The following is a 25,386-nucleotide window of genomic DNA, read 5'->3' on the forward strand; positions in this document are numbered from 1 at the left end:
AGGATTTATGGAAAGGATCTCCTCCATGGATCCACCTTGGGCAGCACCAGAGCCCAGCCAGGGCTGCACCCAAGATGAACCAAAATGGCCCCAAAATGCACGAGCGCTCCCGGGGTCTCTCCCTGGGATCAGTTCTGCTCCATTTGCACCTTGCAGTTCATTGTCCCATTCCAGCTTCAGCCCAGGCAGTCCCACCCTGCTTGTTTTTCTCTCTGCAGCCCACGGGGTTTGTGCTCCTGGGCTGAGATTTGGGGCATTTGTCCTTGGTGCCCAGCTGGAGCAGGAGTTGTTTTGTCTCCCTGCTCTGTGCACAGAGCTCACTATTCCCTAATATGAAGCTCAGAACTACACACTAAAGCAGCACAGAATCTGAAAAAAATAAAAGCTAAAACCTGAGGCATCATGCTGCATCCTCACAAAGCAGGATTTGGCTCCTGAGAGCCTGAGGAGATGGCAAGGAAAGCCCTGAGAGCAGGAGGGACTCTGGAGCTGCACATCATGGCAAAGTTTTGTGGATGTGAATGTTTCAGAAGCACCAGCCTTGAGCTGCAGCCCCAGCATCTGCCCTGAGGTGCTCCTCTGTGTGACACGACGTGTTTGCAGGCTGCCACCGAGTGGCAGTTGCACAAATCCAGCAGAGACATGACATGAATGTGAGATATTCCCTCTCCTTTTGGCCAGGCTGGAGTTACGCACCAAGGGTACAGGCTCCAAACACATCTCATCCCGTGTAACAGACAGAAATTCCTGCAGAGCTGGACAATCCTGTCTGTACTGCCTGTAATTTCACCCTGCTCCTCCCAGATTTAAGTCTGTGTGCTCAGCTCTCTGTCTCCATTCCTGGCCTTTACTGCCTTCAGCTGTTCCAGATTTGCTTCTGGCTCCTTCTCCCACAGTGGTCCAGCACAGAAAAATGCCTTGTCTCCAAGGGTGCTTCCCCTATCCACAACTTCCTGCACTTTTTTCTTTCCCTTTTCTAACAAACTTTCTGGGTAATTTCAAGAATTCCTGTGGCTCTTTACAGGGACTTATTACAAAAACCTTGACCCTGTTATCACCTCCATGAGACACAGGGAGGATGCTGCCAATTTTTGTCCTTGGCTTCCTGTGAAAATTTGCTGTAAAATTTCCCTCTGGGGATCCTCAGACCACAGAAAATGAGGTGACAGGGACTGTCACCATCACCTGTGCTCTCCCTGAGCTGCACACAGCTGCTGTGCTCTGCACTGCAGCCACAAAACAAGCTCCCAGGAGGTTGTCACCACTCTCAAATCCCACTGAGTTATCAGTCATGTTTGCTTACCAAGACAGGTACCAGAAATTCTTTCCTTGCTATGGACATCTGTCCCAGGCCAGGCTATCATCAACCAGCAAACAAAAACAGCAGTGAAAGGTGGAGACAGGAAAAGAGGGAGAGATTTATCTGCTTTCAGGGCGCCTGCAGCTTGTCTCAGCTTCAGAGCTGCTGCTCTGCGCCTCTGCAAAAACCAAGTTCTCCCCACAGTGCCAGAGGCTGGATTTGAACCAAAGAATGTGCGACTATCACACCTATCCAATCCTCATATCCTGGTTTAAAATACCTGCAAGATTCTGGCAAAGTTGTTAAATATGGCAGAGCAGACGTGCAGCAGGGCCAAGCAAGAGGTGTCCAGTGGAGTGTGTGGGGTGTGTGTGCCCCAAGGTGGGTGAGTGAGCACCAGGTGCTGATTGTGACTTGACCCCTTGTCAAGTTTGCAGTGGCCTCACTGATTAATGAACCTCTTAGGTGAGGAGGAAAATTCTGCAATTATAGACTGGTTTGGGTTGGAAGGGCCTAAAAGATGATCTCATTCCAACCCCCTGCCATGGGCAGGGACACCTTCCACCATTCCAGGGTTCTACAAGCCCTGTCCAACCTGGCCTGGGACACTTCCAGGGATCCAGGGGCAGCCAGAGCTGCTCTGGGTAACCTGTGTCAGGGCCTCGCCACCCCCACAGGGAAGAATTTCTTCCTGATATCCAATCTAAATCTGCCCTCTTTCAGTTTAAGGCCATTCCCCCTTGTCTTATTACTCTGTGCCCTTTTATAAATAACAGGGAAAGGGCCACCCAGGTAAATCTTGAATTAAACCTGGGTCACTTCTGCTGCACCCACTGATTGCCCTCTCTGAACTGTGGGGAGAAGCAGCAGCTGACTGCCCAGCTTGGGAGCAGTGGGAAAAGGGATGGAGAAATGGTGTGGAGGAGCTAAGGAGAAAAGGGAAAGCTGCAGAAATGGGTGGATCCCTCTGGAAGCGCAATGGATTTCACATCTCTCACACTGAGATGGGTTCTTTGCAGCCACAGGCTGAGGAGAATGGAGCTTAGGGTGAGTGGGGCGAGTGAACATTTAAGGAATGTCCATATGCTCTTTTTCTCTGGGAATGTTCAGTGAACCAGCGGTACAGAACAACTTTAAGGACAAAATTATATTTTAATGCCCTCCAAATTCCGGATATCTCACTCATTCTTTGAGCTTGGTTTTCCTACCCGATGAATTCAGTCACCACATTTTTGAAATTGGATCTGCTGTCACCCTCCAGTCCAGACTCTGCTACCAGGTACAATAATTTCCAGTGGCAAAAACATATTGTACCTGTGGGAGAACTGGGCTCTAGAAGGAATTTATAACACTTTTTACATCTATTTTACATCTGTACTGAGGACAGCCCAGCCAAGGTGCTGTGGGACAGCTCCAGGCTCAGGTTGGTGGCCTGGCCAGCAGAGCTAACAGAGCAGTCATACCCTGATGTGTGATGGTGTTCACAGGGATCTCAGGTTGAGGTAAAAGTTGAGGATCTGACTCCATGTTTCAGATGACTGATTTATTATTTTATGATATATATTATATTAAAACTATACTAAAAGAATAGAAGAAAAGATTTCATCAGAAGTCTAGCTAAGAATACAATAGAAAGGAATGATAACAAAGGTTTGTGGCTTGACTCTCTGTCCGAGCCAGCTGACTGTGATTGGCCATTAATTAGAAACAACTACACGAGACCAATCACAGATGCACCTGTTGCATTCCACAGCAGCAGATAACCATTGTTTACATTTTGTTCCTGAGGCCTCCCGGCTTTTTCCTCAGGAGGAAAAATCCTAAGGAAAGGATTTTTCATAAAAGATGTCTGTGACACTGATGTGCCTATTTATCCCTCCAGGCGACCATCACATTGTCCAGCTGCAGCTCAAGTCCAAGGAAACGGGGATGACCTTTGCCAGCACCAGCTTTGTCTTCTACAACTGCAGCGTCCACAACTCGTATGTTCTGTTCCTTTGGTACCAGTTTCTCGTGGGCATGTGTCCCTCAGGAAGATGTTAAAGTGTGGAGGTGACCAGGGGCTGGGGTCACTTGTGTGATGTCCACAATGGTAGGTCCCTCCTGAGACGACTCAGAGTGTGGGGACCACTTAATCTACAGGCAGAGCATCAAATTAGGAGCAATCTGCCACAGAATTGAGTCAAAACTAAATTGTGCCGTCAGCACATGTGACACCGGCTGGAGTCTCTGTACAAATCATGAATGGAATGGGGCTGCTGTGGAACGTGCCTTGAGCTGTTTTATTTTTCAGCATCAGCCTCATTCCACGGTTATGACAATGGGAAGATGCCAGCAGCTCACATCCCAGGCAGCAGACCAAGAACTTAATGTTACAACTTACTTTATAAGTTTTTTGACCAATCACACAAAGCAAAAGCACATTGACAGCAGTTCTATCCAACCACTGTAAGCACAGGTACCTTTGGTTAAACAATGCTTGCTTATTTTGAATACAATACCTGCTTGTAAGCCTTAAAACACAATCCACAGAGCTCCATTATTAAGGTTTTTATTATTATTAACCTTCCTAATATCTTGCTAGATAAAGTTTTCTGTAGCTTAGAGAGTTATTCTAGACAAGAGTTAATACATAGACCATTGTTCTATTTGTGCTTGCTTTTCTACAGTTAAAATATTTTTTTTGCTGACCAATCTCATGGCTGCTGCTTAGCTCTAATCACAGTTCTGCTGTCTCTGAGGCTGCCTTTTGCAGCTTTCCCAAAACCTTCTAATTTTGTGGATTCCCACACACATGGTCCCGTTATTTTCCTACTGCTCATTTTTTGGTGGATTTTTTGCTCCTCATATGCACCTCCAACCCTCATCCATGCTGCCAGTCCCACCAGTAGCCCACCGTAGATGGTTAACATAGACTTAAACCCCCCAACCTGGAAAAATAAAGCTCATGGTTCCTGCAGGGCAGGCACTGAGCCCATCTGATCCCTCAAGACCACGTTACCCACGATGTGAGCACCTTCCCTGCCTCACACCCTGTTTTTCTCAGATTTTGCTGCCACCCAGGAGCTGCCCCAGTGGAGCAGACCCCCAAATGCCTGCAGAAGATGCCCTTGCAGCAGGCTGCTCCAGCCCTGAGCAAGGCTGAGTGGCTCTGTCCCCACCGCTGAGCCGTCACAAGTGCCAAAAGCAGATAATTACTGCGGCTCAGCAATTCACAAGGAAAGGCAAATCTTATTTCCATGTTCCTGCTGCTTTGACAAACAGTGTCAGAAAGCAAGTGTTGGGGAAGGGGGGGGAGAGCAGCAGAGATGGTGCTGTTAAATATTTATGGCGTGTTTTGGTTTCTTACTTGACAAACTATAATACGCTATCCATTTTTAATTCGATATATCAGAGCAAGCACTTGTTACCAATTTGAAGAATAAGTTGCTGTACCAGAGCTGAGAGTGGATTGGGGTTGAGAAAGATTTCACAGAGACAGGAGAGAGGGGGTGTGTCTGCCTGTTGGGCTCACACAGGAGCTCTGGAGTTTTTTCTCTCCTGCCCCTTAAAAACCCAGTGGCATAGAAGGACCAGGAAAATTCACTTCCCTGAAGTCTCCTCAAGGTACCCTCCTGGTACTGCAGCTGCATAGAATCAGAAAATTTTAAAGGCTGGAAAAGCCCTCCAAACCCCCTAAATTGTTAAGGTTGGAAAAGCCCTCTAAGGTTGGGCCCTCTAGAAGCCCAACCTAAAATTGTTAAGGTTGGAAAAGCCTTCATAGAATCATAAAATTGTTAAGATTGGAAAAGCCATCTAAGACCCCTAAATTGTTAAGGTTGCAAAAGCCCTCATAGAATCAGAAGATTGCTAAGGTTGGAAAAGCCCTCTAAGATCACCAAGCCCAAGTCAACCAGCACCACCACCATGGTAACCATTAAACCTTGTCCCCAAGTTCTTTTTGACACTTCCAGGGATGGTGACTCCACCACTGTCCTGGGCAGCCTGTGCCAGTGCTTTACAACACTTTCCATGAAAAAAAATTCCTAATATCCCATCTAAACCTCCCCTGACACACTTGAGGCAGTTTCCTCTCATTTTGGCACTTGTTACCTGAGACAAGAGCCTGGCTGTCCCCTCCTGGCAGGGACTTGTGCAGAGCCACAAGGTCCCCCCTGACCCTCCTTTTTTTCAGGCTGAGACCCTTCCCAGCTCCCTCAGCTGCTCCAGACCCTTCCCCAGCTCCATTTCCTTCCCTGTACACTCTCCCACCCCTCCAGGTGTTTGTCATGAAGGTCTCCAGAGTGTGAATGACCAGGACTGTGCAGAGAGCAGGGTTGGGTTGCTGCTAAGCAGACATCACATTAAATTGAAAGGGAAGTGTGATGTAGGTCCAGTCAGTGCTGTAACACAGCCAGGGGAGGTGTTTGCAGCCCTGGCTCTGTGCACAGGAGAGCAAAACCTTGTAAGATGGAGAGAATGGCTCTTTCCTGCACCCAGAGGAGGTGATGCCCTAAATATGCCCTCTGCTTCCCAGGTACCTGCTCCAGTAGTCTTTATTTGTCCTCTGAGATGAAAAATATGAGTGAATATATTGGCAGGAACCTCATCACCCTGATCAGAACTCACACCAAGAAACCTGTGGGACCCAGGGGGAGAAAATTCCCTGATTCACCTTTAGTTTTCTGGCTTTGGTACATCCCAGTTTGTCTCTGGCCTTTGTATCATGTGTGGGAGAATTAACCAGACTGGATTTTTGGTGCCCAGAGCAGCCAAAATATAATAAATATTTATTGTTCCTCTAGTTGCAGTGATACAAATGCAGTCTAAATTATTTAATCCTATCAGACATTTGAGATGCCAGTGACAGCCAGCTCAGGCCAGAGCAAATCCAGCTCTTTGGGTCAGTGCAAAGCCTGTGTCCTCCTGCAAAAACAATTCTCCAGGCTGTGGAGAACATTTCTCATTTTTGTCTGGGAAAGGCTGTCAGTAATGCCTTGGACTACCTAAACCAGAGGCTGGACAGAACTAGAGAATAAAGTGGGGATTTATTAAAGGCATTAAACAGATACACCCTGGGCAGTGCAAGAACCTGGCAGAGGCTACACCAAAGACAGACTCCAGATGGATGATGGTCATGAGTTTTTTGGGCAGATATGTTTGGTCTATTTGCATATCAGAGGTTAATTGTCCAATTGCAGCTTCAGGTGATGGAGTCACATTCCCCCAGTTTGCTCCTCCCAGTTCAATTTTGTTTGTACTTTTCAGGCCTAGGCCTGTGAGGTGTCCTTGGTTCTCAGGGCAGAGGGATTGTTCTGTGTGCCCAAACTGTGAGGAGAGCTCACAAGCACTGCAGGGAGTTCAGAGCCACACACTGATGCAGAACAGGATCTGGAATATGTAAAAACTAAAATTTAAGGCCCCATAAGGACCCAGCTGGCCGAGTGATTGCTCTCTGTGTCTGTTGCAGGTGCCTGTCGTGTGTGGAGAGCCCCTACCGCTGCCACTGGTGCAAGTACCGGCACGTGTGCACCCACGACCCCAGCTCCTGCTCCTTCCAGGAGGGACGAGTCAAGATGCCTGAGGTAGGCACACCACACACCTGGGATGCTCAGGGCTGGTGTCACCTTCACAGAATTCACAGAATCCCTGGGTTGGGAGAGACCTTCAAGGCCCTGGAGCCCAGCCCAGCCCCTGGCACCCAGTGCCACCTCCAGGCTGGTCAAACACACCCAGGGATGGTGACTGCACCCCCTCCCCGGGCAGCCATTGCAGAACTTTCTCCCCCTTGCTGGAGGAGAAAAGCTTTTTGCTGCTCTCCCAGCTGGATTTCCCTTGGCACAGCTCAGGCTGTGTGCTCTGGCTGTGTCAGTGCTGCTGGAGCCAGAGCCCAAGGGCAGCTGGGCACAGGCACCTTTCAGGGGCTGTGGGAGTGCTGGGGGCACCCTGAGTCTCCTTTCCTGCAGGCTGAGCACCCCCAGCTCCCTCTGGGCTCCCTCAGCCTTTGTGTCCCAGCCCCTCTCCAGCCCCGCTGCCCCTCTGGCCCTGCTCAGTGTCCCAAGGTCCTTCCCAGGCTGAGGGGGCAGAGCTGGCACAGCCCTGGAGCTGAGCCCTCCCCGTGCCAGGGCACAGTGACCTCCCTGCTGCTGTGCCCTCCATTTTGAAACACCGAAGTGTTACCGGGTCCTTGGGCACCAGGGCACAGTGACCTCCCTGCTCCTGCTAGCCTTGTCAGCCCACAAAGCCTTCTCCATCTCCAGTCCCACCCTTTCCCTCCTCTGCTCGCCTTCCCCATTCTCTCTGCAGGAATCTCCTCTTCTCTCTGCTCTGCCACACCCCAGGGACCTGATCCCTCCCTCCCTCCTGCACACCACAGGCAGTGTAGTGTGGAAAATGGATTTGTAGAGAATTCTCAAAGCCTGACAGAGAGCTCACATCTGTATGCAAACTTTGAGATGAGAAATGCTGACTTAGGAATGCCCTGGAATGGGACAGACATTGCTGAGAGAGAAATGGAACTGGAAACAAGTTCCAAAGGGTGGCCTTGCAAATAGGACTGGATACTTTGGAGAAACAGAACTGTGGAAGATGCATTGTAGGAGCCACCAGGCATAATTTTAGATGATTGGCCTTAAGGCATTTACAGCATGGTGGGGCTAAAGCTGATAGACCAAGAAACACTTATCATGCATTGGAATTAAGAAATAATTGGCTTCTGATTGTGATGGAGTGAATTATAACATCTGTATTGTCTCACTCTTCACATGAGACTGAGAATGAAATAAAAGTTTTTAAACACCTATCAGCTGCCCCATCTCTGGGTCAGAAAAGAGCATAATCCAACAGTGTGTGACCTTGGAAACTCATCACAAACTCCTGGCCCCAAAGCTCTGGCAGGGATGGTAAACACTGGTTGTGCATTTCCTTCAAGAGAGAAGGAGGTTACCAACCCCAGGGGAGAATTTAGGGCTTTGGCTGTGGGTTCAGTAGATTCCAGCTCTGTTTGGAACACCTCTGGGGCTTTGTGGGTTTGGTGCCTAATGGCAGATGCATCCAGCTGCCTCCCATATTGCCACTGACAGAGCTGAACTGGAGCTTGGGTCTTAAGACAGAGCTGCAAATGCTGCCTGGCTGGTGTTGTAAGCAAGGAGCCCTTGCAGGCAAGGAGAATACAAATAGGAAATCACTAATTCCTTCCTGGTGCCACATGTAGTGTCTGTGACATTGCCATTCCCTCCCACCCCTTCTGTAAATGCTGGTAGAGCTGTCACATTTGTGCTGGTTGAGATGTCCTGCATCAGATGTCCTGACCTGCTCTGGCACTGGGAAAAGCCATAAATACTCATGAGTTCTCCACCTGCCAGGATTCAGGATTTTCTGTAGAAGTACTGGAAAATGTGCTGAGGAGCTGGAGGGTTTGATGCCCTGAGCTTGGTGGTGGACAGGTGAGGAGAGGCAGCCCAAGGTTATTCCAAATTGTTGGGTTATTCTAAAGCCTTGTCACACTTTGGCCAGTCCTGCTGGCCACAGGTTTCTGTCCCATCCACTCCAGTCACTGTGGGAACCTCATTTTCTCACTCAGTGGGATCTTCTGGGACACTTTGTCTCAGTTTTCCACTGTGCCATGTCACCACCACCACCCCTGCTCTCCTCTGGTGTGCTTCAAGCACAGGACTCACCATCCCAGCTCCCCTGCCCAAAGTGAGATGCCCACAAACCTCAGTGGATCTCCTGATCCACCAGAAAGGAGATCATGAGAGTTATCCCAGTTTCTTAGGGTAGGGACAGGGGGTGGCACAGCCACTGCTCTTTGCTTTGTTCTCTCCAAGGTGTTGCTCTGCAGAGCTGAGGAGAGGCAGGAATTCATCAAACTCTGCCTGGTTTTAGCTTCATCACCTCTCTTCTGTCTAGTTCTGTTTCTGAAAGATGTCCTCTTCAGGAGGCAGCCCCATTCTGGGGGGCTTTGTCAGCAGAGTTTGCTGTTCGTCTCTTCTACCCCATTTAACAGAGAATTCCCTGCTAAGCTTTGTGTACTCCCTTTCTGATCTTGTAAAAGTGAGATTTTGATGGCAGCAGGAAGAGGCACAGACCTGACCTTGGAAAGCCACAACTGATCTACGAGGCAATGACAGCATCGGGGATGTTACACTGCTCACTGCTAATGGGGGCTGCAGCATTTCTTTGCCTTCTCTGGGCACAAATGGGATCTCATTCCTCTGGGATCCAACATTTGGAATTATCTGCTAAACTCAGGAGCTGGTTTTGCTGTCTGCTCCACAGAGGAAGGAATGGAATGATAAAATCTGCAAGAATAAAGGGCTTGCAACTCCCAGAACTTTCAGACCTTGCTTTGTGCCTGGCAGTGTGAGAAGTGCCCTGCAGCTTCAGGCTTCTTCTCATTCCCTCTGTGTGTTTGTGCCTCTCAAGGGCTGGGGAAGGATGGTATCACAACTGCCCTCTGACAAACAGATTTGCAATCACTCTGTGGCCAGAAAGGTTGTTTTTTGATTTTTTTTCTTTTTTGTCAAATGGCACTTTGAAGGAATGTCTATCTCCCACGCTTCTCCTCAAAGCCATCTTCTCACTGACTCACTGCTCTCACCAAAACTTCCACTGCCTGTTTTTCACTGTCACCTGCAATTCTATCATTTTCTGTCCTGTGCACTTGAGTGGGTTCTCTGAACAACAGAAACCATTCAGTTCCCTGAAGAGGCCCAGCCTGGCTCCTCACTGCCAGCCCAGACTGTGACCGTGTTCACAGGGGTCTTAGGATGAGGGAAGAGACGAGGATCTGACTCCATGTTTCAGAAGGCTGATTTATTATTTTATTATATAAATTACATTAAAACTATACTAAAAGAATAGAAGAAAGGACTTCATCAGAAGGCTAGACAAGAATAGAATAGGAAGGAATGATAACAAAGGGTTGTGGCTCGGACAGAGTCTGAGCCAGCTGGGTTTGATTGGCCATTAATTAGAAACAATGAACATGGGCCAATCACAGATGCACCTGTTGCATTCCACAGCAGCAGATAATCGTTGTTTACATGTTGTTCCTGAGTCCTCTCAGCTTCTCAGGAGGAAAAATCCTAAGGAAAGGATTTTTCATAAAAGATGTCTGTGACACCCAGACCTTCCCTGGTTCCTGGTGGTGCAACGTGACTCACTTGGTTGGCAAGACCCAGGTCCGTCCTCATCTTCAGCAGAACTCAAAGTCACCCTCACTATAATAGTGGCTCTATTTTCACTGGCCTCTCACATCCATTCTCCTTTCAATCCTTTCCTCTACCAGCATTTGGAGCCTTGGAGGATGAGGAGAGGGAAGGTTTTGCCACCACCCAGGCATGAGTACCTGATAAGTAAATCTTCCTGGGAAGTATCAGGTGGTTGGACCATCCCATTTGCTGTCTCTCCATGAGTTTGCTGAGCAGATTAACTCAGGCATCTTCCCAAAACAAATATTGGTGTTGCTCTGTCACATGGACCCATGCCAGAAACTCCTTCCCTCTGGAGCCATCAGTGCTGGCACACCAAGCCTTCCCCCTCCCCATCACTGTGGCCTTCACCTTCTCTTGCTATGCCCACCGTCAGGTGATTGTTTTTTCTCTCTTTGCCCGTACAATATCTTGCCATCCTGTGGGAAGAGGCTTCCACTCTCCAGATGGTCTGGGTTGCAAATGGGCTCATTCGGGCTGGCACCTCTCAGCCCTGGGCCAGTCTGGAGTGCTCTCTAAGGAAGGTTGTGCCCTTGTGTCCTCCTGATTCCATCATTTCCTTAGGATGCCTCACAAATTTCTGGGCTCAGCCTTTCATCTAGGCCTTATTCATGTTTTCTGAGAGGATCTTGGGGTTTTCGCTTGTAGTGTGAGATGCTGGTTAGTGCAGGATGCTGGATGGATGTGAGACTGACCCAGAGGGACAGCAGAAAGGCTTTGGCAGTGACCCACATTGCCCAGAAAATGCTGTCACCTTCCACCCAAGGGCAGCCTTTGAATTGCCTTGTGGATAGGCGGGGAATGGCAAAACAACCAGAGATGGAGAAAGGACAGAAAATGTCTGTTCCCTCACCATCAGCTCTGAGATCTGACTTTCTTACCTGTCAGGTGAATCAGTTCTGTCTGTAACAGATGTGGATCTGCCACTCTGGGAGCTTTGGGAAAGCCCAGGTTTGCTCCAGTGAAGAGCTCCAGCTTAGTCATAAAGCAGGAGTATTTATGATTATGGCACTGATCTTAATCACAGAGGGTTCATGATGTCCCCAGATGATTTGTAGAAGAAATACTTCACCTTGGCGTGTAATTTCCCTTTACAGCATGGTTTTTAAAGCCAGGCCCACTCACTTGAAATATACTGAGTGACTTCTTGCTTTAGAAAGGGGAGCTGATATTATTGTTACTGAGGCAGGAAGGGAAAGCATGAGGGAAAAAGGACATTTTAATACTGGAGTGGGTTGTTGCTGCTGTTGTTGTTTTTCCTAAAGAGCTGATGGCAAAAGTAGAGAGAATTAGTCTCAGAGATAGAAGGGAGTGGACTTCTGGGGGTTTTTCTTTGTCATCCTGTCTCTGCTTTTGGCATCTGCTGCTGACCAGAGCTGAAGTCAGAGTGCAAGCTCAGAGTCTAAGCACAAACCATTGCATTGCAGATTCCTGTTCTGAAATCAGCCCTCACCTGACACAATCCCCAAACTCAGCCACTTGTTCTGTAAATGGGCAAGAGAGTCAACAAGGACTGGGGGGAAACTGAGGCAAGAGGGGTAAAACAATGGATTTGAGGGTCTCCAGTGTGACAGAGGCTGTAGAAACAACACCTGTTGTTTCAATTAGATATCAGATAAAATATATCAATTACCCAATGCTGATTACATCATCTGTCTTGTCCCCATTCAGATCTGCTCTGATCCAGGGAGGAGTTTTCATATCAATGTTTCTGTAAAAGGATGGATGCTGGGATAGCCTGCTTGAGTTGATAGGATAAAGGAATAAATCTTTTATTTGTGCTTTTTTCTCTGAGATGAACATTATCTTGTTCTAGGCCTCGCAAGGATTTTAGCTTTGTGTAGGGAAAAAAAGGAGGGGAAAATGGCACAAGCCAAAAGCTAGCCTAGATAACAAATCTGTTATTCACCAGGTTTAACAGATACATAATAATTTAATTACCTTGAAGGAGGTTTTCATCTTTCCCTGCTCAGCCGAAATGTGCGTGCATGTGTTTTTCTTTCTCCCCCAAACAAGCCTTTCATTAAAAGGATTTTCATCTGCTGCCTAAAAAGGGGAGAGAAGAAAAGATCTCTCTCACTGAGGTGTTTTATGTGGAGTTGTACGTGCTAATGACAGCAAAGCCCACATAAAAGGAACAACTGCTTCAAATATTCATTTGTCAGGAGTGATGGGGAGCCCTGTGAGCTGCGTGCTGGCGAGCAGCTGCTGAGGAGCAGAGCATGGCTTTGCTCCTGCCTTGGGCTGAACCAAGAGCTGCCCTGGTGGCCTCCATCACCCCTGCACTGATTTGGCTCTGCCTGGCTGCTGGTCCTTCTTGGGGAGGTGTTTGTTGGGAAATGGAGTGGAAGGAAGGGGGAAGAAAGAAGGAGGGTGATGATGCCTGAACTGACAGGCATCTAGGAGGCATTTGGATAATGTCGTTAATAACAGGCTCTAAATTTTTGTTAGTCCTGAAGTGGTCAGGAAGTAGGGCAGGATGGTGGTTGTAGGTCCCTTTGAACCAAAACTACAATATTTTATTCTACTCCATTAGGGAAAATTATTCTGTTCCATTCTGTTCCATTCCTATCCCATCCCAAATTATTTGTTTAATGTCCATGTCTCTTTATCATGGACCTTGTAATAAACTCAGCAGTGCCTTCCCCATCCTGCTGCTCCCTCTCAGACTCAGAGGGGACTTTGCCCCACAGCCTCCAAAACCCAGACGTGTTTCCAGGCCCTCCAAATGTTTAGTTTTGTCCTCTTTTTGAGGTGCAGAAGGAAGTCACAGCACCCACCTGCTCCCAAAATGCACCCCAGTGAACGGGGTGGCTGCACTGGGGAGGGGACAGAGGACCTGCTGGGCCATTGGGGAGGAGCATGGCCAACTCCTTGCTGCCTTGCATCAAAAACCCTTCTGGTGATGCATCTTCAGCAGTTGCTGTGGCAACTGCTCAGTTTTCATCCCTCTCCTCTTTCCAGCTTCACTTAACCCATCTAGAGAGGCGACTGCTGGAAGCCTCAGCATGGGGAGAGGAGAAAACCCATCCCTGTTCAAATGAATGCACCTCTCCTCTCTCAGGGGCTGCAATGACAGCTCCAGCCAGGCCAATCCCAGAGCTCCAAACCCTCTCCTGGCTTGTCAATTATCCCTTCACTTATCCTGGCACCTGTCTGTCATTAAGGGGAGGGTGTGAGGTGGAGTTTCTATGGCAACTGCAGGAAGCTTGCTGGGCAAGGCAGGGGTGATGCCTTGAGAAGGCTGAGCTAGAGCAGAGGCTGGACAGAGTTAAATAAAGTAAGGATTTATTCACAGGATCTCCTCCATGGATGCACCTTGGGCAGCACCGGAGCCCTGCCAGGGCTGCACCCAAGATGACCCAAAATGGCCCCAAAATGCACGAGCGCTCCCGGGGTCTCTCCCTTGGATCAGTTCTGCTCCATTTGTACCTTGCAGTTCATTGTGCCATTCCAGCTTTAGCCCATGCAGTCCCACCCTGCTTGTTTTTCTCTCTCCAACCCATGGGGTTTGTGCTCCTGGGCTGAGATTTGGGGCATTTGTCCTTGGTGCCCAGCTGGAGCAGGAATTGTTTTGTCCCTGGTCTGTGCACAGAGCTCACCATCCCATAATATGAAGCTCAGAACTGCACACTAAAGCAGCACAGAATGTGAAAAATAGATGAAAAATAATGTAAAAGGCATATTTTATATACCTTTTATATGTGTCATGTATATTATTTCATACCTGAGACATCAGAGGCACTGGCAGCCACCTGATGCAGGTAGGATCTGCACACATTTTGTGGCACTTGCAGCACAGGGGGTTGGTGTTTAGCATCTGTTTCACTCCTAAAAGGGTTTCCAGGCACGTGTAATGGAGTTTGGTCTGCTCTGCATCATGCCCAGGGAAGGCACGGGTAATCCAGGAGGAGGCTGCAGCTGGTGGTTTGGATCCAGCTGTGCCTTGGGACTCCTGGTGGTTTGGCATTTCAGGCTGTGGCATTTCAGCCCCCATCTATCATTACAGCACTTTCCCAGAAAAGGAGATGTGTCCTATAGTGGGTACATCCTCTTCAGAGGGGGTGCTTCAGATAATGATGAGAGGAAATTAAACACAGAAAATGGAGGCTGGGCAAAAAGCTCCCCTTTGTTCAGGGAGCCTTGTTAGAGCATGAAAATGCTGCTCAGAGCCACAGGTTTGATTTCAGCAGATGAGAGTTGTATTTCTGACTCTGAGTTGGCTTGGACACGTTCACCTTTCCGTGCCCCTGATTCCCTCACACCTTCTGATTTGGGTAAGCACTTCCAGTTAATGGGTGCTTGTACCATCCTTAGTTCCTGGAGCTGTGATCTCATAGTGGGGGCTGCTCATGAGAAGCCTTTGAACACGTAAAAACAAATTAGATAATTTGCTGTTGTTTGCCAGTCACGATGACTTGCACTGAGGTGAAGAAGAAGGAAAGTGTGAAGAGGCTTCTTCTGTTATTTTTGGGTATCTTTTGCCATCTCTGAGCCTTTCTGCCCTGCAGTCATCCAGCTGACAGGGGAAAAGGCTGGTAAATTGTTCCATTTCTGCAGCAACTTTCAGCAGAGTTTCAGAGATGTGTTAATTCATAGAATCATAGAGTGGTTTGGGTTGGAAAGGATCTTAAAGATCATCTCATTCCATGGGCAGGGACACCTTCCACTATCCCAGGTTGCTCCAAGCCCTGTCCAGGCTGGCCTTGGACACTTCCAGGGATCCAGGGGCAGCCACAGTTTCTCTGGGCAACCTGTGCCAGGGCCTCACCACCTACAGAATAAATAATTTCTTCTTAATATATATCTCATGTGTCTAATATCTAATCTATTTCTGATCATTATGGTGGTGAATCTTCAGGAAATCTGCCCTGGTGCACAACAGCTCCATCCTTTCTCCTCTTGTTGAGATGTTCAACCAAACCACCAGAGGATCTGAGAAATGATGGAAAAGGGTTTTTTTCTGAGAGTAGTACATCCTACCTTAATGCACATCTTGTTTTCATAGAGCTCAGCCTCACCTTGTGAGTGACTAATCAAGGACCTGCTCGTGTGATTTCGAGGAGCGGCTCAGGGTTGGAATGAGAGATACAAGAAACATCTGACACTCAGCACTGTGTCCCTGCTGTTTTTCATAACAGTTGGGCTGCTCATCTTTGTCATGCAGGATTATCTATCCCACAGGACAGAGTGATCTCAGAATGCAGCAGGCTAATGTTCATCTGTCCCCGCCAACACAGCATCCTTGACAAAACACCGGGAAAAGCTTATGTTGTTTTGAAAGCCCAGCTCAGTGCAGTGCTATTGTAATGCCTCAAGTGGCTACAGGGTTTTTTGGCTCTCTGGATATCTGTCAGAACTGCTGGGATGCCTGTGGCACCCTGCAGTCTGAGGGAGGAAGGACAATTCCCCATTCAGACAGTCCAGGGTGATGTCTTGGCTTGGAAGAATTTGCTTTTCTCCATTGTAGCATCAGCTGCATTCACCGCTTTGGGGGCTGGCCAAGGAGAAACATTCTCAGGATGTTGAGGCTGCAGATAAGAGGTGAGGCTGGAATGTGAGTCCTGCCTCTCTTGGGGCATCTCCAGGAGCCCAAACCCTCCTTTCCTGCCTGCTCTTTGAGCATGAGACCATTTGCTTTGGCTTCGTGTTATCTCACGTTGCCGTGGATCTCGGGGAGGGAAAGGAGGATAAGAGCTCTGATATCGTGGTCCTGACCTTCCCACTGTGGGAGCCAAGCTGTGATGATTCCCTGGGCTTCTGTCCTGGTTTCTAAAGGAAGTGACCTTTGTGCAACCTCCAGCCCATCTGTTCCTCTGTCTCCTCCATCCACTGCCAAACTCACTGACCATTTTGGGCCTCGTTGGGCCAAAGTCTGGAACCCTCAAATTTCCAGAGAGTTCTGGAGTTCTCAGGTTCCCGCTGGCTGTAAAAATGCACAGCTTTAGAGGAGAAATAGGCTTTCAGTCCTCTTAGGAAGAAGGCACTACAGCTTGGGCTCAACCCTCGTTAGACCCCAGAAATCCCCATGGGAAGGTGTTGTCATGGGAATGCCTCCCACTTCTGAGGAATTCTTAGCTGGATAATGTCCATTGTGTGTGCCAAACCCATTTCTTGGCACTGCTTAATAATGAACTTTGTTGAGGAGTGACAGGTCAATGTCATTATGGTGGAATCAGAGTGATTTGGGTTGGAAGGGACCTTAAACATTATCTAATTCCAGCCCCTCTGTTGTGGGCAGGAACATGCACAGAAGTTCTTGTGAACTTCTGGTAGAACTCCTTACAGAAGGCTGGCTGGGAAGGGTGCAGATTTATATAGGCATAATTAGAGAAGGAATTAATTGCTGTTTTATTAGATGTCTGTGCTCTGCTCTGTGCCTTCCACAGCTTTGCACAACCCAGTTTTCCTATGTGAGTTATTCAGAAGAACTCCCTTACTTAACCAGGCATTTCCTTTAACAAAAGGCAGATTGCCCAAGTAAATACATGGTTTTCTTGTCTCTTGTACACATAGCACCTTCCCCAATCCACATATTCATATTATTTATTATTTCCAAGCTCAGGAGGCATCAGGACTGAGGCTACTCACGTGTCCCCAGCAGCCTCTTTCCAGCAAGCAGATGGACCTCAGGACAAAACCATTGACTATTTTTGTCACTGGTCCACTCCCCTAATCCAGGGACCAGAAGGCTCCTGCTCTCTGGATCATTACTTCTCCTTCTGAGAGTGTGTCAAAGCAGCAAAGGGCTGAAAGAAAGCTAATGTTGTGTCTCTATTTAAAAAGGATAAATGTGGCGCTTGGGTAATTATGGCAGCCTGACCTTGATCCTCGTGAAATAATGGACCAGCTAAGAAAGACTCTATTAATAAAGAATTAAAGGAGGGTAAAATCATTAATGTTCATCAGCAGTGATGTGTGGACTGACTTCAGAGGCAGAACAGTCCTGGGTTAGGATCAAGCTCTCAACAGACCTGGGTCATTTCCCAGCGCTGCCTGCATGGCCTTGGGGGAATCACTTTGCTCCCAATCACCAGGAGTGGGCAGTGAGCCATGGCAGGGGAGGTTGCTTATCTTCATTTAGATCCTGCTTGTGAGCAGCCACTCTCTGGTGATCAGCATCACTCATCACTCCCCAGCTTCCACAGCCAGGCCAGGGACCCAGGGCAGCTGAGATGATGATCTTCAGTCCATCAGTGAGGAGGCTCTGCTAGAGGTTTCCCTGAGAAATTTTGGATGTCCCATCCCTGAGAGTGTTCAAGGCCAGGTTGAAGCCACCTGGGATAGTGGAAGGTGTCCCTGCCCATGGCAGGGGGTGGAACTGGATGATCTTTAATATCCTTTCCAGCCTAGCCCATTTTATGACCTGCTGGTCTCCCTCCAGCTGTGGTTTCTGTGCCCTGATCTGTGCAAGCCACCACTGACATGTGTCATATTCATATCTTCTGAAAAATCCCTTTGCCCAGGATTTTCTCCTGGGAAGCTGAGAAGCCTCAGAAAAAGGGAAAACAATAATTATTTCATGTGCTTCTCCTGTGTTGTGCTCATATGAGGAATGTGTTTGGAGATTGTTTATCACACTGGTGATTGTTTAATTGGTTTCATGTGAATTGTTTTAACTTAGTGGCCAATCAGGGTCAGGCTGTGTTGGGACTCTGGAAAGAGTAATGAGTTTTCATAATTATCTTTTTTGCCTTCTGTCTGTATCCTTCCTGTAATCTTTAGTATAGTTTAGTTTAGTATTCTTTAATACAATATAGTATCACAAAATAATAAATTAGCCTTCTGAGAGCATGGAATCAGATTAATCATTCCTTCCTGCCACGGGGCACCCCACAAATACAATAGACATGTGCAGCTGCCAGAGTGGACAGAGCTAAAACAGAACCAACTCCTTCCCTAGCCTGGCCACCAGCCTCCAGGCCAGCCCCCTTTTGCCAGGCACCAGAATCCCTTGCAATGCCTGACAAAGGAGAGCTGGAATTTGCTTCTGAGTGCATGGAAGACTCTTGACTAGAAAGGAGCCCCCAGAAGTGACAGAGATGCAGGGACTCAATTATTCCTTTGTTGTCTCTGCAGATGTTTACACTCTCCATAAATCCTGTTGCTTTCTCTTCATCAGCTGCCTTTAAAGTTCGGAGCGTTTTCCTCATGTATTATTACTTTTGCTGTGCCAATAAATAAGCACACCATCAATCAGGCTAACAACACTGTAAACTTAGGAAGTGCAGATAAAATATATGGTGCATTAAAAAATTCTTTGACCGGGTGAGCTTTTTTTCGGAGCTGGTTTGATTGCTGCTGGTGCCGATGTAAATTTGGGAGAAGTATATCCAGAAATTTATGGAGTTTGGATTCCTGCCTACAAGGCATTGACCTGATTCCACTTTATAACATAATAACGTTCCCCAGCACTGTTTGTGTAAATTTTAAATATAATTTTTACGACGCTAAGAATTAGTGGTATAATAATGTAAACACAGCGTGGACTGTAACTCACCCCTTCTCCTCCTGCACTGGGGATGGAGAGCTCCTTGCTGCTTCCTTCTCCAGACTATCCAAGGTCTGGGAAGCTGTGCAGGAGTTTAAAAGGAACCAGCTTGGCAGCCCTGGAGCCCTGGGTTTGCAGTACAGGGTGGTGACCCTGTGTGGCTGTGCAGAGGTGTGAGAGACAACTGCAGGAAACAAATTCCAGGCAGTCCCTGCTGCCTCTCATTTGTAAGCTTGCTTTTTTCCTGCATTTTATCCAGGTGAAATCTGATTTCTGCAAGGTCAGTGAAAGGTCAGGGGGGTTTTGCCTCTCTTTTGCCTGTTTTCCCTCTCCTTTTTCTCATTCCTTGTCTGCCTTTTCTTTCTCTTTCCTTGGTCTGTTTTTGTTTTTAATCTAGTTTTTTTTAATCTAGTTTAATTTACAGAGCATCCAGATGCTGTGTTCTAGATATCTTTATAAAAACCCAATCCCTGCCTCTCAACTCTTACCCTCTTGACTTGATTACAGCAGAGTGGGCGAGTGACAAAGCCAGAGGGAACGCAGAGAAAACAGAACATTGAGCTCGGCAGAGCAGATGAACAAAAGATGTGTTTATTTACGTAATAACTGAGTAAATAACATTCTGAGTTTCATTTCTTACGGGGTCCCAAAGGGCCTGAGTGAGTCAATCTTGGTCACCGCTTAGATTCACTGTGTGGTCATTTTTTTTTTCAGGCAAGATGCCTTAGATAAGGTACAAATATGTTTGCTGGATGAGGGATATAGAAAGGAAAGTCTTAGTAAAAACCCTGTAAAGTTAAAGAAATGGGTTTTAATGGCAGAAGAAAAGAGGAACTGGATGCTTTGATGGCGTTAGTGCTGGAATGAAGTAATGAAGGAGCAGTGAAGGAATTAATGGTCTGTTCCTGAATGGAGGTGACTCCTACTCTTCTGGGAGAGGAAGGGTGAAAACCCATTGTCAAGGGTTGAGTAAAGAAATTAAGAAAGTTAATATCTGGGCAGTGGTGCCCCCAGTGCCCTCAGCATTAGGTGAGCTTTATTTCCCTTCCATGGAAAGTGGAGATACAGCCAATGCTGCCAGGGATGGTGAGGGAGGAGTATGAAGGAAAAGCTGGAAAGGTTCCCTCTCCTGGATGCTCTGGCTGACAAGAGATGCACAAGTGGGGATGGGTGAGCCCCAGTAAAATGTGGGGGCTGTTGGTAGGTGGGGGGTTCATTGTATTAAACCTCCATGGATGTGTTCCCTGTTCCCATGTAGAATGCCTGCCACCCAAGGTAGATAAAACTCCTTTTCTACTGGGAACTGAAAACACTTTGATGATCCTTTGGATCATAATCCTGGCCAACAACACGAACAGAGAGTGAAACTGTCAAAATAAGTTGGGAGAAAACCTGTGCAGTATCACAAGGCTGCGAGACATCCTGATGTGCCTTTTCCTAGGAGAGGAACTTGGGATGTTTTGTCAGTCTCCAGCTTATAATGGGAAACAGCATAGTGAAACCTCCATGAAATCATAACTCTGGATGTATGAAGCACCATAAAGAAACCAAACTAATTAGTTCAGGGCTAAGACCACACAGCCTCAGAGAAGCCTCCTCATCCTCTTTAGCAGCATCCTCTCAATGGCTCTCACTGGAGACAAGCTCAGGCTCAGCTCTGATGAAGGCCATAACACACATGTGAGAGAAAAGGTCCTCATATTTCTGAGACTTTATTATTCCTGCTAGCTACAACAAAAACACATTTGCAGGCGCTCTATGAGGAGTTATAAATAAAGAAAATTAAACTACCATCGACCCAATGAGTACAGCTCATTTCGTGCAGTGGTTTCACTGCAAAAGCTCTCTGACTTGGTAATTGGCAAAATTTTGGTGATGTGAGGTGTGCATCGCTGCTGATACCAGTAATTGGCAAGGGTGGAGGATATTATTTTAAATGGACTGACTCATTTGAAAGCATTCAAGAGCTAGAATGAAGCTACACACACAAAATGAATCAACAATGATTCTCTGGATTGCCAGCTCCCCTTAGAGTCAGGCAAAAGGTTTAATTTATTATATATTGAAGGCAAAAAAGGGATGGGATTGTGCCCATCCTTGGTGCATTTGTTGGCAGTCTATGATTTTATTTCCCTACGTCCTGTGAAAACTGTATTTTTCCAACCAAGGAGAAGGGTGAAGGGAAAGTGTCTCCACTGCAAAATGTCCAAATAACTCTTTTTTACAAAGCTTTCTGCTTGGGTCTACTCTGGTCAGCTTGATGTTTTACCCTCAAAAATACAAACCTGGCCTGTTTTACTCCCAAAAATACAAACCACCCAAAGCTTGACACAGGCTGCAAAATGAGTTCTGTGTTTGAATCTGAACCCAGAGCCTGGTCCAAGCTCTGAGGTTTTATGCAGTACATCACCCAATGAAATTGCCTTTTCCCCTCCCCGTTTCAATTAGAAAGAACATTAGGTCAATCAGATAAAGCCACATTGGGAGGATTTCCTCTTTATGGCGCTTGCCTCTTCAATTATCTATAATGAACTTCCTCACAGCACTGCAAAGCTTTTTATATGCAAACGAACCCTGTTTTGGGGCTGCCTCAATCACGGCTCGTTAATGAACTTGAAACAAGTGTTATCGGAAAGGTTACAGCACCAGTGGTGGAGGGGGACAGGATAAAGCCCCACAAGAAAGACCAGGCTGGAGGGCTGGGATTGGCCTGCAGGTAGCAGAGTGGACTATCTCCATCCTCCATGCCACAGCCCCCACCAGAGGCTTTTCTCTGTGACACACATCAAGTGAAATGCCCGCTCCTGGGGAACGGCTGCGCGGCGGCTGATAGGGCTCACCCACCCTCCTGCCCCACTGATTCCCTCTGCCAGGGCATCTCTCTCTCAGCTCCTGGAAAAAAACAAGGAGAGGCTGCTGCCAATGTCTTTCCTTGTGCCAGGAGAAAGAGAGGGAGCTGAGGCAGAGGCTCCAGGATTTGTTGTGCAGGTGATGTGGAAGGGTCAGGGGTGTTGAAGATATAAGGTCCTAAATGGTGGTTGCATCTGCTAGTGTGATCAGTAATGAAAACTCTTTATTATAGCCTAGATCACCTCCTTCTTCTGCTCTCTGGGGTTTTTATTTGTCTTAAATCAGCCAGGATTACAGATTATGCCTCACTTTTTTGTGCTGAGCAGCTGCAAGGAGCCTTCATGCTGGTGTGCCATGGTATGGTAGAACCATTGAACCCAAGCTTGGGAAGACTTTCCAGATGGTTAAGCCTTGCTCTTTTACCAAGAAAAATGCTTCAGTGATGCTTTACCCATTGTGTTCCAGCATTAGGAGCTCCCTGGAGAGGTTCCATCGCAGAACAGCAGCAAGGGCAGGGAGGGCTGGATCAGGGAGTAGCTCCTCAATTCTGCACCCCCAACACTGCAGGGGGTGCCAGTGGTAAAGCTGATCCCTGCATTGCAGCACCCCATGGGTTTTCCACCTCCAACCCTTCCTCCTTCCAGCCAGGTTAATGGGATGGCCTGTTAAGCCTTGGCAGCACACATCAAGCCAGGCCTTGTGCCAGATTATCTCAGGCAAAGAGCGACTGGATCCAAGGTGCTTGAGCTCCACCCAGCTCCAGGGGCTGTGCTTGGCTCTCCTGGTTCTGGTGCCAGCCCAGTTTAAGCACATCAGTGGCTCTCAGTCACTTCCACCATGAGCATCACCATGTAAATGCAGATGAAAAATCATCTCTCAGGCTCCTCAGTCTGGTACCCCCTTAGGACAGACCCTCAGATCCTCTCTGGGACTTGGGAAGGTTCTGGACTTCACTGCAGGGATGCATTGGGTGGTTACTGGATTTTCTGCCTGCCCCTGGCCAGGGATGAGCTCACATCCTCCATGTGATGATTTTTGGCTCTGGTAATTCTGTCTCTGGTTGGTGTAGCTACAGATGTTGCACATCTGATCCATTTCTTTATCTCCCTCAGCTATTTGACTTACTAAGATGCTCCCACCATCTGCTCTAACAAGATCCCAGGCTCTCAATGAGCCATAAATTCCACTTTTGAACCCTTCCCTACTCCTCTGCCCTGAATCAGTCATTTTCCTCCTGCCCTCACCTTCAATTCCCTGTCTCTACTGGAACCAACTGGACCTGGGTTTAACTTTGGGCAGGACAGGCAAAGGCTGCAGTAATTTCCTAAAGAGCTGATATCACCCCAGAATCCATGAAAGGGACATCCTACAGCTGTCTGACTGGGCTATGAAGAAGCACAGCATGCCTACTCTGACTAATTAAGCTGTGCTAATTAATGAAATTTTAAATGCAGCCACCTGTTAGGCAGCTTTGGGTGCCCAGGGTTCACCTGTGCGAGGGACCCATGAAGAGGCACCACATTAGCAACATCCACTTGGCATTTCTCCTTTTGTGAGCCATTGGAAAGCTTTTCCAAGGGGTCTCCATGCTTTTTGTGACAGTTGTTTCTTGGCAGCTGGGTCTAGATCTCTGTAATGAATATTTTTCTCCTCTTCTGAGCAAAAATAAATTCTCTTTTTAGCAACCCTGACTCCATAGGTTCCAACAGGTCTTGATGGAGCCGTGCCTTTTGTACAGGGGTGTGCTGGCTGTTGGGAAGTGAGGAATTGTGCTCAGATTTTTGCTTTATTCACTTTTATCATGGCATTGTGACTGGGTTAAGTCTGTGGAGAGAACATGATTGCTTTTCCATTACCTGAATAAACAGGGCAGGTATGAGAAAGCACCAGAGGTGGCTTCCCGGGGTCCTGGAGGCTGAAATAAGCCAGGGAGATAGGAAAGGATGGTGTGCAGAAAAGGAGGAAGGAAAGCAATCCTTCCTCACCTGTTTATCTGAGCCTTCCCGGGAATGCTCCTTGAATAGCTCAGTAATAAACCAAAGCCCACGGAGCTGCAAAGGCTTTGTAGTCAGGCAAACTGAGAAGGTTGGGAAGCACCACAGTGTCACAGTGTTCACAGGGGTCTTATGTTGAGGGAAGAGATGAGGATTTGACTCCATATTTCACAAGGCTGATTATTATTTTATGATATATATTACATTAAAACTATACTAAAAGAATAGAAGAAAAGGTTTCATCTCAGAAGGCTGGCTAAGCTAAGAATAGAAAGGAATGAATAACAAAGGCAGCTGTCCCAGACTCTCTGTCTGAGCCAGCTGAGCTGTGATTGGCCATTAATTAGAAACATCCAACATGGACCAATCACAGATGCACCTGTTGCATTCCACAGCAGCAGATAACCATTGTTTACATTTGTTCCTGAAGCCTCTCAGCTTCTCAGGAGGAAAAAATCCTAATGAAAGGATTTTCATGAAAAGATGTCTGTGACACCACAGGACTCTTCCTGAGGCTGGCAAACCCATGTGCTGACTTGCTTTGGTGTCTGCTCTCTCCCCAGGACTGCCCCCAGCTGCTGCAGGCTGAGAAGATCCTGGTGCCTGTGGAGGTGATCAAACCCATCACTCTGAAGGCCAAGAACCTGCCCCAGCCCCAGTCAGGCCAGCGGGGCTACGAGTGCATCCTCAACATCCAGGGCAGCGAGCAGAGGGTGCCAGCCCTGAGGTTCAACAGCTCCAGCGTGCAGTGCCAGAACACCTCGGTGAGCTGCAGGGGACACACGTGCCCACTGCACTGTGCCCAGGGGGCATGGGGTCCTGGCACAGCCCTTCTCACCTCATTCAGGGTGCTGGAGTTGGTTATCTGGAGGAAAGAAGGCTCGAGGAAGAGTTTATTGCTCTCTGGAACAACCTGGAGGTTGTGGTGAGGTTGGGGTTTGGCTTTTCTCCCAGGCAGATGGTGATAGGACAAGGGGAAATGGCCTCAAAATGACAGGGGAGGTTGAGGTTGGATATTAAGAAAAATTTCTTCACAGGAAGAGTGTTTAAACATTAAAATAGGATGAAGGCAGTGGTGGAGTCACCATCCCTGGGAGAGGTTGAGGTTGGATATTAAGAAAAATTTCTTCACTGGAAGAGTAGTTAAACATTAAAATAGAATGAAGGCAGGAGTCACCATCCCTGGAAGAGTTCAAACGAGGTGCAGACTTCACAATAGGGTCTAGTGGGCGCAGGAGTGTTCAAAGGTTGGATTTGATGATTTTGGAGGCCTTTTCCAGCTTTCATGATTCTGTGGTTCCAAACACAAGGCAGAAAAAGGTTGACTGGTAGCTTGACACTGCCCTTTTTTTTCTCCTTGGGCTGGCTGGTGCCACCACTCAGTTGTTGCTTCTGGGTCCCATCCTCAGGCTGGGCTGGAGCACCTCAGCTGTGACCCACAGGCAGCAATATCAGCTTAACCTGCTCATATTCCTACATAAAGGGCTTCCAGTGGGACAAGTGTTGATGTCAACGTGAGAGTGAAGGTTCTTTTGGGGGAGTTTGATGATAAAACCC

The 25,386-nt window shown here is 47.7% G+C and overlaps 1 protein-coding gene across 6 annotated transcripts in view; it reads left to right on the forward strand.

The window, feature by feature from the left end:
• The window catches only part of PLXNA4 (plexin A4), a 503,567-nt gene that overhangs the window by 381,974 nt on the left and 96,207 nt on the right, over positions 1-25,386 (forward strand). For all 6 annotated transcript variants that reach the window (XM_074538671.1, XM_005493209.4, XM_074538674.1 and 3 more), the window contains exons 8-10: positions 3,183-3,282; positions 6,750-6,864; positions 24,393-24,593. In XM_074538671.1, the coding sequence (XP_074394772.1) occupies positions 3,183-3,282; positions 6,750-6,864; positions 24,393-24,593 (416 nt within the window). The remainder of the gene's footprint in view (positions 1-3,182; positions 3,283-6,749; positions 6,865-24,392; positions 24,594-25,386) is intronic.

This window comes from Zonotrichia albicollis, chromosome 4, assembly GCF_047830755.1.
Source record: "Zonotrichia albicollis isolate bZonAlb1 chromosome 4, bZonAlb1.hap1, whole genome shotgun sequence".
Classification (NCBI taxonomy): Eukaryota; Metazoa; Chordata; class Aves; order Passeriformes; family Passerellidae; genus Zonotrichia; species Zonotrichia albicollis.